This window comes from Heterocephalus glaber, unplaced genomic scaffold (genome assembly GCF_053883595.1).
Source record: "Heterocephalus glaber isolate CG9 unplaced genomic scaffold, H.glaber_assembly_v1.0 deba00001140, whole genome shotgun sequence".
Classification (NCBI taxonomy): Eukaryota; Metazoa; Chordata; class Mammalia; order Rodentia; family Bathyergidae; genus Heterocephalus; species Heterocephalus glaber.
In genome coordinates this window covers 1,481,720-1,497,302 of record NW_028258200.1, presented here as the reverse complement: position 1 = coordinate 1,497,302, position 15,583 = coordinate 1,481,720, and the positions used below count along the sequence as shown (strand labels likewise).

The following is a 15,583-nucleotide window of genomic DNA, read 5'->3' as shown; positions in this document are numbered from 1 at the left end:
AAAGACAAAGACAATCAATCTGTAAGCAGGGACTCGTCCAAAGAGATATTTAAAAATACTATAATATGTCCATAATTAAAACAGGATGGCATTCATACAAGAATTAGATAAGCAGATAATGTAATAGTACACAAGGAAATTCAATCTACAGAAAAGGTGGGATCTCACACAGCTGGAACAAAGAGAGACTTTATAGTACATGATGCTGGGGTGACTCGTTAGCCATTAGGAAAATGGTAGAATTAGATCTAAACCACGCTCTATGTAAGAATAAACTATAGACAGACCAGAGATCTAAAAATAGATAAAAGAAAACAAATTTTTGAATAAAATGAAATGTAAGAGATAGTGAAAGTAAAATAAATTTTTAAAAGCATGAAACATGGCTGGTTTTTTTCGTTTTGGTTTTTCGGGTGTGGGGGATTGAACCTAGGACCTCATGCATGAAGCATCCTACCAATGAGCTGTACCTCCAGCCCAGGGAAATTCTTGTTTAGCTTGGAATACTCTGTTATGTATAAGGATGCTCTCAAAAGATGATAAAAAAGTGTCAAAAGGAATCAGACACCACAAGGATGCCTCCCATCCACTAGACAAATACAGAACAATTTGATCATCAAAATAAATAGAATAATAGATGAACATTAAATATAATAAGAAGCCACAAGTCCACACAAATTTAAATTTATAAATATATACACATCAGAAAATTTCAAGATGAGGTCTCATTTGGTATATTCCTCCTCCATCCCCAGAAAGAGTAGATTGTTGTGGCCCTAAGCATTGAAAGGAGGGGTCTAGGGCCAGGGATTTAGCTCAGTGGTTCTGGCACCTCCCTCGCAAGCACAAGGTCCCAAGTTCAATCCCTGGTACCAATAAATAAATAAATAAATAAATAAATAAATAAATAAATGTGGTCTATAGAGAAGAAAAAATTTCAGTTCAAATATGAGTAAGAACTGAAGAAAAATCTCTTATTTTACAAATAACCATATTAAATTATACCATATAAATAATGGTATAATACCATATAAATATATGGTATTATAGTGAGTTTTTAAAAAAACTTTTACTTTTAATGGGCACATAATAACTGCACATCTTTACAGGGTACAGTATGATTTGATGCATATACAAAATGCATCAACATTTACATCTTCTCAAGCATTTATCATTTCTTTGTGTTGGGAACTTTCAAACGCCTCTCTTCCAGTCTTTTGGGGTTGTTTTCTTCTCACACCACCCCATACTCTTCTAGTGATAGGTACTGAACCCATGCTATGCAAGCCTTTTACCACTGAATCACAGTATATTCTCCAGTTCAGTGGTGGCAAACCTATGACATGTGTACCATAGGGGGCTCTGTGAATTGTTGAAAGCTCTAAAAGGTTTGCCATCATTGCTCTAGTTTTTTGTAAGAGACAATAAATTGTTGTAAATGATAAGAATTTAATTAAAAAAATAAATCTCATAACTTTTTAAATCTGTCAGTCATAACATAACGAACCCAATTTCATTATCAGAAACAGCAAGACTAGTAACACTTACTAAACCATTTGAATACAAAAGCAATAAAAATATTTTATTTAATATATATTAATTTGCCAAAGTGAACACTGAATTTTCAATCTATTCAGTATTTCAAACTGAATGTTTCCCTGTGTTTTGTTTTGGAGATGGGGTCTCACCATGTTGCCCAGGCTGCCCTTGAACTACTAGTCTCAAAAAGGCCTCCTACCTCCACCTCCGAGTAGCTGGGACTACGGGCATGCACCACACCATGCTACCCTTCCCAAATGACAACAGAGATTCAATAATTTTTAATACATACCATCATCATCTTTGCTTTCCAGCGGAACACTCCAAGCTATCAGATTTCTTGCTGTCCGACCCTCCTCTGCAACTATTCTCCTTACTTTATCATGACTATTAGAGCGCTGGAATGAAGCCTATGTACAGAAAAAGAATACAGTACTTATTGGATTATTAGGTATTATATTAGTCAACATAAAGAATATACCTGACAAATTCATTATTTCCCACATTTACTCAGAAAGCAAACACTTAAAACTAATCTGGTATTTGGAAGGTAGTTAAACAGATAAAAGAAACTAAATCGCAAACCTTTTTCTTTATGTCTAAAAAGGCTACCTTTTACAACTTCAAAAATAAATTATTTCAAGAATAGATACAATCTAAGGTTTAAAGAAGTGTCCCAAGCAATATAACCATCACTGTATCCCTTACATAACAACAGGTCCAGGTGAAAGACAACATTTTTTTTTGGCAGAACCGGGAATCAAACTCAGGACCTTGCACTTGCCAGGTAGGTGCTGGCGCCACTGAGCTAAACCTCTGGCCCCCAGGACAACATTTTTATACATATGCCATTTTTTTTTCTTGGTACCCAGGATCGAACTCAGGACCTTGCACTTGCCAGGCAGGCATAGTGCCACTGAACTGCATCCCCAGCCTCATATGCTATACATTTCCCTTGAAAGCTCTCTGCTTTAGAAAACCCTCTTTTTACTCCTTAGTGATAGTGCTAAAGTAAACTTCAACTCAGTTGTTAGCTGTATAATTTTAACTCCAAGTTATTGGGATCTAAATAATACCTGTAACTGAGATATTTAAATTACAAATTTTAAAATTCAAGCCAGGGATTTAGCTCAGTGGTTTCGTCGTCTGCTGTGCAAGCGCAAGGACCCGAGTTCGATCCCTGGTACCAAAAAAACCCCCAAAAAACCACAAACAAATTTTAAAATTCAAACTACTTCACGTAATATGTATAATCTATTGCATGCTCTATTCCCATCCAACCTGAAAGCCACAGTGGCCTACAAATTCAGCTCCACCAAGACCCTGGGTCAGTAAAGAGCCACTTATTTTATCCTCAGTAAAATAAAGATATTGCTTCCTCCACTAATGAATGCTACAAGAAAACAGCTTGTTTTTACTAAACTGAGTATCCATAAAAGGTAAGGCATCCTAAAGTATCCAGGAGAGCATACATGCAGCTTCTAATCCCATGTGGGCAGCTAATTTCTTCCTGAAACAAGTTCTCCACTGAGCCGGCCCAAAATTGCAGGGTACCACTGGGTGCCTTCATGTACTCTTCTGGTTCTTGCCAGCCTAGCTTGTTGGCATTCCTGTTACTGGGAAATGACTATTTGCAAAGCACTGTACAAGACAGTGAGGAAAATATAAGGAAACACAGGTGGCCTTGAGTAACACAGATTTGAACAGCACAGATACACTTGGGCACAAATCCTTTCTTTGGCAAAAATTTGAAAAACTAGCAAATGAATCATGCAGTCTAGAAATGAAAATTGAATAAAAAGATATGCCACAAATGCATAAATATAGGTAGACAACAGTCTATCATATACCACCATAAATACGTACTTTGTAAAAGGTTAGTTTATCAAAATTATGCATATAAATGTAACTATACATATTTAGTTAAGAAACTGTACATAATTCACACTCCAGAGAAATGTAAACAAATATAAAGATGCAGCATTAAATCATAGCTGCATAACCACTCTAGATCATACCAAACTACATAATTTCATTGTCACTTGCTTTTGCTACTGTATTGTGAGCTCAAGTGCTGCTGGCACCCAGGAGAACACCATGTGACTCTGCCCCCAGTGACCAGTCCACCTCTCGAATAAACTACACATCCCAGCGTAAAGTGCCTCTTGCTTGGCTCTTGTGCTTTTTTCATTGTATATAAAACAGGTAACCAAATACATCTATATTTTCCTCTCTAAGACTTCAACATAAACACCTGCACCCACATTTCTTCATGGCCCTGAGTTTAACCTGGACACCTACCTGGTATTTATGTGACTAAGTTTTCACTGGAACTCATTACCCTGTGATTATTCTCCCAGCTCCCTCCTAAGCCTTCTAGATTTGCACAGTCCTCAATGGTCTCTTGTGTACTTATGTCTTACTTTCCAATTAGTGCAGCACCATAAAAACTCTCCATTTACTAAGTATATCTCCTGGTGAGTCAAATTCTGTCTAAATTCCACTGCTATCTTTATTCAGGTTTTCTCAGTATTGTTCTAACCAAAAGCATCATTTTTCATTCCAGGCCAAATGAACAAGTTTAAACAGATATCCCACTTTCAGCTCTACTTCAGATAATTTATGCAAACACAGGCATCTTCTAGGTACAGATATGTGTATTAGGCCATAAAATTCACTATTCCATACATCATTTTCTAACTCAGGAGTCTTTTTTTTTTTTGGTACTGGGGATCGAACTCAGGACCTTGTGCTTGCGAGGCAGGCAGCGGCACCACTGGGCTAAATCCCCAGCCCTCAAGAGTCTTTATAGAGTAATGAGCTTTGAAGAACTAAATGGATCCCCCCAAGAAACACTATTGCTGTAACACTAAGCCAGAAAACTTTAAATCTAATATTCTTCAATAAATAATTTCATAAATTTCACCAAGTTATTTTGTACTCAATATACAGTCTTGAGCTGGTGACATTTTCTTTGAGTGTGTGTGTGTGTGTGTGTGTGTGTGTGTGTTACTGGGGATCAAACCTAGGGGTGCTCTACCACTAAGCTACATCTCCAGCCCTTATTTTTTATTTTGAGTCGGGGTCTCACTAAGTTGCCTGGGCAAACCTCAAACTTGTGATTCTCCTGCCTCAGCCTCTTTTCATGCTGGAATTACAGGGATCTGCCCCACTGCACCTGGCTACTATTAATTCCACCTCATCATATGTAAAAACACTACTTCATCTTACTACATCTGACGGAAAGCTATTTTTCATTTTAAAGCACACATGCTTTGTGTAATATATGCTGAACAAAACTCCATTCGGTAAAGTTTCATAAAGTCTAATTATTTTTAATAATCCAAGTCATAAAAATGTCAGCAGTGGGCCGGGGATTTAGCTCAGTGGTTCTGCCACCTGCCTCGCAAGCACAAGGACTCAAGTTCGATCCCCGGTACCAAAAAAAAAATAATAAATGTCAGCAGCAACTTAAACTAATAGTTTTAAATACTTTAAGTATCAGGATTTGAAATTCAATAAATGAGTCTGAGATACTTCATAACCTTATAAATGACTATTTCAAACAGTATTTTTATCTAGGTTCTTTTCTTACAGGAGACTGCAACAAAAACCCACCCAAAGTGATGGTGTGCCACCTAGTGCTGCCTGCAGATTTTACAGAGCACTGTTCAATACTGTTTCAACTGAAAGCAACAAACATCAGGCTTGAGTGAGAGTCTCTATGTACGAACCTTACAACACACACTTTAAGAAAGCAAGTGTGCTGAATATTCACAGTCTACATATTCTAAGACTTGCTGGTTTCATTGTGATGTTTTGACTTTATAATGGTATGCAAGTGGCATGCATTTGTTAGAAATCCTACTTTGAATTTTATTCAGTTTTTTGGGGTTTTCTTGGTACCAGGGATCGAACTTGGGACCTTGCACTTGCTAGGCAGGTGACAGAACCACAGAGCTAAATCCCTGGGCCCCTACTTTGAATTTTAAATTTCAATCTTTTTGCAAGCTAGCACTAAGCACATGTCTGTCTGTCTATCCCTCTCTCTCTCTCTCTCTCTCTCTCTCCTTCCCTCACTGTATAGCCTGTATTGCTAAGCTATGGTATTGGGTAGATTAAGTGTAGTAAAAACATTTCCAACTTATAGTATTGTCAACTTACAATGGGTGTATTAGGACACAATGCCAATGTAAGTCAAGGAGTATCTGAAATGTCCAACATTTAAATAAAAAATTACCAGACATGCCAGGCACAGTGGTGTGTGCCTGTAGTCCTGGCCACTTGGGACTGTGAGGTAGGAGGATCACTTCGGACCAGGAGCTCAAGGACAGCCTGAGTAGCAGCAGCAAGACCCCATCTTGGAAAATTTTTCAGGCATATCAGAAAACAAGTCAAATGACTGAAAACAAAAAAATTATAGGAAATAGAAATATACCCACACATGACCAAAATAATGGAGATATCAAAGACTTTAAGTCTAATTAATACTGCTGCGCAAGCACAAGGACCCAAGTTCGATCCCCAGTACCAAAAAAAAAAAAGAACAAAGATCCCCATCATCAACAGAAGAATGAACAAAAATCATCTTTTAAAAAGTTTTAAATTTCTCCAGGGATTTAGCTCAGTGGTTCCGCTGCCTCCTTGCAATAGCAAGGTCCCAAGTTTGATCCCCAGTACCAAAAAAAAAGTTTGAAATTTCCCACCAAGAACTAAAAACCTTCAAGCAGAAAAGCCTGGCCATTCCCTCTATTACCCAGGTGGCCCAGGTTAACAATGAGAGGATGCATTTCCATCAGACACCTCCTGACATAGCACACTGAGAATACATCATCACCATGGGATATGGGGCCCAAAATGCTAACAGCTGACCCCAATCATGTGGAAACAGAACCTAAATTAAGAGAAAGTCTTCAAAATAACTGAATAATTCTTCAAAAACAGCCAAGCCAAGAAAAACAAAGAAAGGCTGAGGAACTGTTCCAGATTAAAGGACACCAGACTCTTGACAACTAAATAGATCAAAATGAAAAGGCAACTCAAAGAGACAATGAAATGATGGGAAACTGAGTATCTGCTCAGGATTACATAATGGTAATGTCCAGATTTTGATAACTGAATTGTAGTCATATAATTATGAAAATATCTTTGTTCTTAGGAAATGTACATTTAAGTATTTTGAGATCAAAGAGTGGGTTGACTTCAAATATTTTCAAATGGTTCAGTTTATTTGTTGTTTGTTTGTTTTTTGGTACCAGGGATCGAACTTGGGTCCTTGCACTTGTGAGGCAGGCGGCGGAACCACTGAGCTAAATCCCCGGCCCTCAAATGGTTCAGTTTATAACCAAAAGATCCTCACTGTGGGAAATTCTCAGGATATAGCAAGAGGAAGGAAAATGACCCTAAATAACAGATATGAAAGCTCAAAACCTTAGAATTAAGGGGCAGTGTAAGGTGTGAGGGATAAAAGCTCACAGGTGGGTGCACTACTATCCTTGCACCACAGGAGGGAGTTCTGCCCTGGGCCCCCACAGTTTAGCCGGGTCTACTACCAAAAACAAAATACAAAATCAGCAGTTCACTGTAAAGCAGGAATTATGGGAAGGGGACTTATAAATAGAAGTTGTTCCCCCCACACACATACACACCCAGACAATGAGGGGAGGGAAAGAAGGGGCAAATCACAGCCTTGGTGCTGAGAAAACCAGAGTAGGAATAAATCTGCTTGTGTTTAAGGGTGGCCACACCAAGTTTCCCAAAGGAAGTATATGGATACACTGCATTCCCCATGAACTCCATTCCCTCTTCCTCTTCCTCAGTCAGGACTGTTTAAGAGAATAGTCAGAATTGCCTGAAAATCTTGAGCTGGAAAAGTAAAGCGTGCAGGTCAGGCAGCTGCCCGCCTCAGCACCCTGCCCTAGAGTTCCCATCAGTTCCCAGCTGGCAAACTCAGCCCTGCCTGGTGTGGGGACAACGCACTCCCTTCAGGACTGGCTGGGCCCTGGTGGGAAAGCCGGCCAGGACTGGCCTTTCTCTTTTCATTACTCTTTACTATTAAGATATGAAAGAAGCTGGCTATCATCTGTATGCCCACCCTAGTCCCACAAGGGTTAGGGAGCAGCAACAGTTCCTGAAACAAATGCCAAACTTAAAAAGATAGTACATGACAAGTGGGTGGAAGAGAGAAAGAAAAAGGCCAAAAAAACCATGGTTAATCTTTAAGATAGCTAGATTACTCACCATCATTCTGTAAGTCTCTTCTGTGCCAAGATCATTTACACATAAAACCATGGGGTGTGACTCCTACAATAAAAAATATACATAAACCTTTAGTCACAACGTTTTCAGAAAATCAAATGTGTTCATCAAAAGATACAAAGCTCATCCTCTCAAGTTTCTCATCACATTAAACACTCAAAAACATCACTCCTTTTCATTGCCTGTTAGGGTATGATATAGTAGGCTTTAAATATTCTACACTGAACAATAGCATCTTAATGCCTTCCAAAAAATAAAAGTAAAATGGAAAACAAAACAGTGTTGATTACTAGTAGATAAGTATTCCAACCCAGAATCATCAAGCTGTTTTACTACAGCACACACACACACTTTATATCTTGATTCACACATTTAATTTTAAAGTTTCAAGAAGGAAGCCAGGTGTGGTGGCACACACCTGTAATCCTAGCACTAGGGAGACTGAGGCAGTAGGATCACCATGAGTTTGAGGGTAGCCTGGGCTACATGATGAGTTCAAGGCCAGTCTGAACTACATAGCCAGACTCTGTCTCAAAAAAAAAAAAAAAAAGTTTCATGAAGTACTATTTACCCCTATTGTATGGGATGAACCATAGTATCTCCTATATTCCATTTAATTTTTTAAAATGCTGTTTTCACTGAATTGACTCAATAGTAAGCCCTGACTTAGTATGGAAAACAATGTGCAATCTTAAGAATTTTCAAAGGCTGAGACTTTAACAGAATAGCGCCCCCCCCCCAGTACTGGCAATCAAAGGGCCACACCCTTAACCCCTCCTTCGGACACAGTAACTCATTAAGTTGCACAAGTTGGCTTTGAGCTTGCAATACTCCTGCCTCAGTCTCCCCAAGTAAGAATATCTTTACCAGTTACGTGTCTATAATGAACAGTCCTTACCTTTCAGGGAACCTACTTAATATGGTTCCTTTGAAGAAATCTAAAGCACAGAAACTAGATAGAACACAAACGGACAGGGAAACTGCTAAGAAAAAATGGCCTAACTCTATCATAAGAGCCAATGAACAAAGAAAAGAACCAACTGAAACCAGACTCCCTTCTGGAATAAGAACCTTGATCATTTATCCTCTGTCAAGCACTTGCCTAGAATATATGAGGCCCTGGGTTCAATCCCCACAAACACAAGCATATGTCCCCACAAAAAGTTATTCACAGATGTTCACACAGCATTATGTGATAGGAAAAAATCACATGCCATCAACTGACAAATGGCTAAGTACAATGCACATATCCATAAATGCAATATTATCTGGCTATAAAGGGGAATAAAGTGCTGAGGCAGTCTACCACGGGGATGAACTGTGAAAACTCTGTGCTCAGTGAAATGACCACATATTGCATGATTCCATTTGATATAAAATGTCCATAGCAGTCAAATCCAGAGTCAGAACACAAATTAGTGATTACCTAAGGTAAGAGGGTTGGGAGAAAATGGGAGAAAAAACCCCTCTTGGGGTTGATAAAAATGTTCCAAAATTCATTGTGGTGATGACTGCACAGCTTTGTGAATACATGTTTTTTAAAATAGGTGAGTTATTTGGTATATGAATATCTCAATAAAGCTGGTATTTTTTAAATATGATGCCACTCCATCTCAGGGTGAAAGCCAGCGCTCACAGTCAACCACCACGTGCTGTTTGTTCCCTTCCCATCCCTCTCTAGTCTGGATTCATTTCACTCCCAGGCACACTGGCATCTTTATGTTCCTAGACACACTTGAGCTTTAAGGATTCACACTTGTTGCATCTCTATCTGGAACACTCACCATTCATTCTGTCTTTACTTAAATGTCACTTTCTCAGTGAGGCCTTTTCAAGTAACTGATTTAAAACTGCAGCCCTACCAGACAAAAGCTGCAGAAGTTCATTACCACTAGCCTAGCCTTACAAGACACACTAAAGGAGCTCTTCAAGTTGAAATGAGAGGATGCCGATGACCTATACATCTACCAAAACATCATGTTGTACTTTGTAAGTTTATATTATATAATTTTTGTCAATTGTAACTTAATAAAGTTGAGGGTTTGCAACCCGTCTACCACCCATCTATCCTACCACTGCTAGCACTCCTCATCTCTCTCCCTGTTTCGAACACTTAAAACTTCATGTTATTTACTTACTAGGTGTGCTGTGGGTCTGTCTCCCTGTAGAACAGAAGATCGGTGATGTTTACAGGCTGTGTTACTGCTACAGTCCCAGAACTCAGACCAGCACCTCACACTGAGCAGGCATTATTTAATTACTAATGAACACAGCCCTACAAACAAAATCTTTGCTTACCTTGTTTCATCCTTCTATCTTCTACACATTCAAAGCCTACCAAATCTTCAAGGCCAGCTCAGACTACTGGCCTCACAAAGACTACTTCTTTTCCCAGTGCTGGGATGGAAGCCAGGGTCTGCTCCTGGTCTACAAACACTCTGCTCTGAGCTATCCCCAGCCCAGGAAGCACACTCTTACATCCCTGCTGACAGGCCTTCACCTGGCCTCCCTCACTACTTGAACTGCATCTTCGACCTCTAGACAGTTGGAGAAAGCATGATATGCTGAAAAGAGTACAGTCATCAGTCAGCCAACTCACTGGATATGTGGCCCTGATCCCTGAAAACAGTATTCTCATCTATGAAAATGAAGATTAAGTATTTTATACAATTGTTCACCCCAGCTTTATTCATAATAGCCCAAAACTGGAAACAGCCCAAATATCCATCAACAGAATACACAAACAAATTATAGTATATCCACATTATAGAACAATACTTTCCAATACAAGGAATGATTACTAATATATGTATATAACAAAACAGAATCTCAGTTTTCTGTAATACGACATCTGCTTTACAAAGCTAAATTGGAGAATGCTAGAGTTCAAAATTACACTAGTTAAAACAATATCTGATAGATACCCAAATTATTTCTAAAATAATACATAAAGCCAGGCACATAATAGATGCCCAATAAATATTGTCCTCTGTTCCCAACTTCCCTTACATTGGGAGTTTTTCTGTACTACATTTTAATATCCTGAAGGATAGGATCACTAACTGAATGTTCTTTGCTTCCCACTTACGACAGTCCCTTATGAACAGCAGGCACTTGAAAGAAAGGCAGGAAGAATACCAGATGGTTCATGGGTTAAGCAGAAATACCTCCTTCCTTTTGGTCATTCTGGAATCAGTGAAGCCGCATATTCTACCAGCCTGATCTGACAGATGGCAGAATGTGGCTGTAGATACAGAGAAAACTTCATTTGCTGGCCTGCTCACTGCTCACCTTCAGTAGCCCTGGCCTCTGGAGGCTGGGGAACCTTGGTTCAAAATATAATTGCACTGTAGTTACAATCTTTTTTTTTTATATTAAATTCTTTCATTGGTACATTGTAGGTATACAACACAATTACATTTCTCATTGGGAATTGTACCTTTACATAATGCATCTTGGTTCGTATTTTTTCCCCATTCCTAGCCCTCCCTTCACGCCCTCCACCCTTCCCTATTTACAAAGACTTTATTTCCATTTTTTCCATTTCTCATCATTTTTTCCTTTCCCTTCTGTGCTTCCCCCTGTGCCTCCCACTACCCCTACCTCTTTGGACCTTTTATTCCTATTTTACATTATCGATTATTCATTCTAATCATTGGTACATTTTAGGTATACAATATGACATTCATCATTGGAAATTTGCACCTTTACATAGTGTCTCTTGGTTCTTGTTTTTCACCCTTGCCCAGGCCTCCCTTCAACCCCTCCAGCCCTCCCTATTTACAAAAATTTTGTTCCTATTTTTCCATTTTCTCATATTAATCCCATTCCCTTCTATCCTTTCCCTTAGCCTTCCCACTTCCTTCCCCTTTGCCCCTTTTCTTCCTATTTCACATGACCTATTATACATTTAGTCCTTAGTTACAATCTTAAAAGATTAAATTACTTGAATTTAAGTATGCTTCCAAATTACAGATTAAACTCAGCTTTTTCTTTTTTTTTTTGAGACAAGGTCTCATTGTGTAGTTCAACCTGGCCTTGAGCTCACTATGTAGCTCAGATTGGCCTCAAACTCACAGCAGTCCTCCTCCTTACCCTCCCAAGTGCTGGCATTACAGGCATGTGCCACCATGCCTGGCTTTAAACTCAGCTTTGACTTAAAATTTTCAACACTGAGATCACAAATTCTAGTTATGAAGATTTTTTTGAAGATGCAAAGGCTCAAGACTGAATCTTTGTATCTTAAGTCCTATCAGATACCAACTGACTCCAAATCTTTTTTATCACCATGTCTTCTTCATTATTGTTCAATTTGGCACTTGACAGACTATTGTCTCTACCTCTAAACTGAAAGTCAGTCATGCACTTGAAATACATGATTTTCTTTCATTTGTTTCTTAAATCCAAGATAATTCTATGGGCAAATAGGTACTATAATGTGTACATTAATAAATACAGTGGTACCTTGGTTCATGAAGTTGATTCTTTCTACCATTCTGGTCACAAACCGAGTTAAACAAGAACCAAATTATATTCAATAGTTAGGTTCAGTGTCAACCTTATGGGGAAATTTGATTTGGATCTCTTCCAGTTCAGTCTGCATCCAGAATAGTAGAGAATTAAGTTTGTGAACTGAGATATCACTGCATAAGTAGGAGTATATATTTCATAGTAGAGTATTTAAATATCACAAAGGTTTTCTAGGCGATAATAACATGAATTTAAAAACCAACTGAAAGCCGGGCATGGTGGTGCACACCTGTACTCCCAGTATTCAAGGCTAAGGCAGAAAAATCGAGGTGAGTTCAAGGCCAGCCTGGGCTACATAATGAGTTCGAGGCCAGTCTGGGCTACTTAATGAGTTCAAGGCCACCCTGAATTACATAGTGAGGCCCTGTCTCAAAAACAAACAAACAAAAAAACCAATTGAGAGAAAGAGTGCACAACAAAAATAGCAAGAACACATATCAGGTTAAATAACAGGTTAGAAGGTTATGTCCTCATTTTTCAAAACAAAAAATACATGAAGGGCTAATGTGTACATGAAAAGATGTTGAAATCACTAATCATTCAGGAAAAACAAATCAAAACCACTATGAGATACCACTTCACACCCACCAAGATGTCTGTCATCAAAAAGACAAAACAAGGGCTGGGGATTTAGCTCAGTGGCACCCTGCCTGCCTCGCAAGCACAAGGACCTGAGTTTGATCCCCAGTACCAAAAAAGAAAAAAAGACAAAACAAGTGTTGGAGAGGATATGGAGAAACTGGAATCCTCACACACTGCAGTGGGAATTTTAAATGGTATGGTTGCTTTGGTAAACAGTCTAGTAGTTCCTTAAAAAATTAAACATAGAGTTACCATAGGACCCAGCAATTTCACTACTAGGTATGTATTTCTGAGAAATGAAAACACAAGTATACACATAAACCTGTACAAGAATGTTCACAGCAGCATTGCTCATAATAAAATATAGAAACAACCTAAGTGTCTGTCTATCAACTGACAATGGATAAACACAACATGGGATGCCCACACAATGAAATGGGATTCGATCACAATCAGGAAGGAAGTGCTGATACATTTGAGAGTATGAATGAACCTTGAAAACATGCCAAACAGAAGAATCTAGACACAAGAGACCACATAATATACAACTTCACTAACGTGCAATATCCTGAAGGAGCAAATCTACAGAAACAGAACATAGATTAGTGGTGGGCTGTGGCAGGGGATAGGCTGGGAGAAGAAAGATGGGGCCAGGGAAAGAGAATAACTACTAATGGCTATGGAGTTTTATATTAGGATGCTAAAAATGTTCTAAAATTGATTTTGGGGACCGGGATTTAGCTCAGTGGTACCGCCGCCTGCCTCACAAGCACAAGGTACTGAGTTCAATCCCCAGTACCAAAATAAATAAAACTGATTTTGGTAATAAATGTAAAACTCTGTGAATACATGAAACATCAATGAAGTCCACATTGTAAACGGATATATTTTATGGTATATAAAATATAGCTCAATGTCTTACTTGTCTCTTGTTGCTGAGACAAAATATCCAACACCTACATGTTAAGGTAGAAAAGGTTTATTAAGCTCACAGTTTGTAGAGGTTTCAGTTCATAATTGGCTGGCTCCAAGGCAGAGTGGAGAGCAGACAGGCATCACAGAGGAGAAACACCTCATGGCAGGCAGAAGATAACAAAGCAAGAGATGACCACAGCTCTTTCTATCCCTTATATTTTATCCAAGCTACCTAGGGTGGCTAGCACCCACACTCTTAATCCTAGTGCCCTTGACCCTGGCATTACACCATGAATTAATCCTAGCATCACACACTCTAGATCCAGCTACCTCTGAAAAAGCCCCCCTATGACTGCATGAGGCTTTGGGGTGACATCTAGACACAAGCCATAACACTCAATAAAGCTGCTTTAAAAAAAAAGCTATATCCTAATCCAAATTTCAGTTACTCTTTCATGTTACTTACCTTAACTAAGTACCACCTATACTATTATTTACATAGTTTGTTTTTCTTTAATCATATTTTACTTAAATTTAAAAGAAAGTTAACACTATCATACCTATAAAATCAGCTAATATAAAAGAAATATGAATATGCCAAAATACTGGCAGTAGTATTCAAATAAAAACAATATGAGAAGCTCTGGGCTGAAGCAAAACAATGGCCAAGCACAAAAAAATGGGAAAAAAAAAAAACCAAGTCAATAGCAGGGAATGAACACTAGGATTGATTGGGCCTAAGGTGCTGGAACAAGCTGGTGCCTGCAATGAACCTAAGACTCAGTTGTCTCAATCCTCCCCTACAGCCCCAAGATATCTGGAGAGACATGAGAGTCCTAGAGATAGAAATGTGAAGATTATCCAAGTGCCAGGAAAGGCATCCCTCTTTTCACCTTCTGAGTTTGGGTACACAGGAATAAGGGAGCCAGGAATAAATGGCAGGCCCATAGCAGGGAGAAGCCTAAGAGCATTACTTCTAAAATCACAGGTCCATCGAACAGAAATTGCAGAGCACATCTATGAATTGTTCACATATTTGCCAACAGATTCTTTTACTTTGGGAGGGGTACCAGGGGTTGAATTCAGGACCTTGTGCTTACAAGGCAGGTGCAGTGCCACTGAGCTAAATGCCCAGCCCCACCAATAGATTATTTTAAAACTGAGATTTGCAATCACAGTTCCTCTTCAATGTTTACAAAACCTATTATCCATGTTTTTGCCTTTTTGAGTTCAGTTTAAGGAAATTTGCATATATGGCTTTCTGAGTCAGGTATCTAAACAATGTTGTTATAGGTATACTTAGAAAACTATCAGTAACTTTTCAAATTTTTGCTACATGGAAAGAAACTGTATTACGGTAAAAAAAAATCAGAAGAGTAATATGGACACTTTATAATGCCTTGTTGCTTAGTGAGGTTTTCATTATTTCTATACATACTTCCATGAATACATCAACCAAGAGTTATTTATGCAATATGCCCCCCTAAAAATATGAAAACTATCTCTCTTTTCCTGCATCAAAAGCAGAGAAATCTTTACAAATGATATATAGTAACTAATATTTGCTTCAAAACAGTTTGGCACAGGGTAACTTTTATGGACAAGATTATCCAGTGTAGGTAACTGATGAAACAGAGACTGGTGTACAGCAACACACATTCTTTGTATTTTTGCATGTTTTCAAAATAATATATAATAAACATCATTAAGTACTACTTAGTAAAACTTCATAAAACCAGGGGCCGGGGATTTAGCTCAG

At 38.5% G+C, this 15,583-nt stretch overlaps 1 protein-coding gene across 9 annotated transcripts in view; it reads right to left on the bottom strand.

The window, feature by feature from the left end:
* Positions 1-15,583, bottom strand: part of Scaper (S-phase cyclin A associated protein in the ER) — a 375,238-nt gene that overhangs the window by 357,045 nt on the left and 2,610 nt on the right. For 8 of the 9 annotated variants that reach the window (XM_004872072.3, XM_087210281.1, XM_087210282.1 and 5 more), the window contains 2 exons: positions 7,780-7,842; positions 1,832-1,949 (listed from right to left, as the gene is read on the bottom strand). In XM_004872072.3, coding sequence (XP_004872129.1) covers positions 1,832-1,949; positions 7,780-7,830 — 169 coding nt within the window. In that variant the 5' untranslated portion in view covers positions 7,831-7,842. Of the gene's footprint in view, positions 1-1,831; positions 1,950-7,779; positions 7,843-15,583 lie in introns of those variants that run through there. The other variant, XM_013068251.3, reaches the window with a different exon arrangement.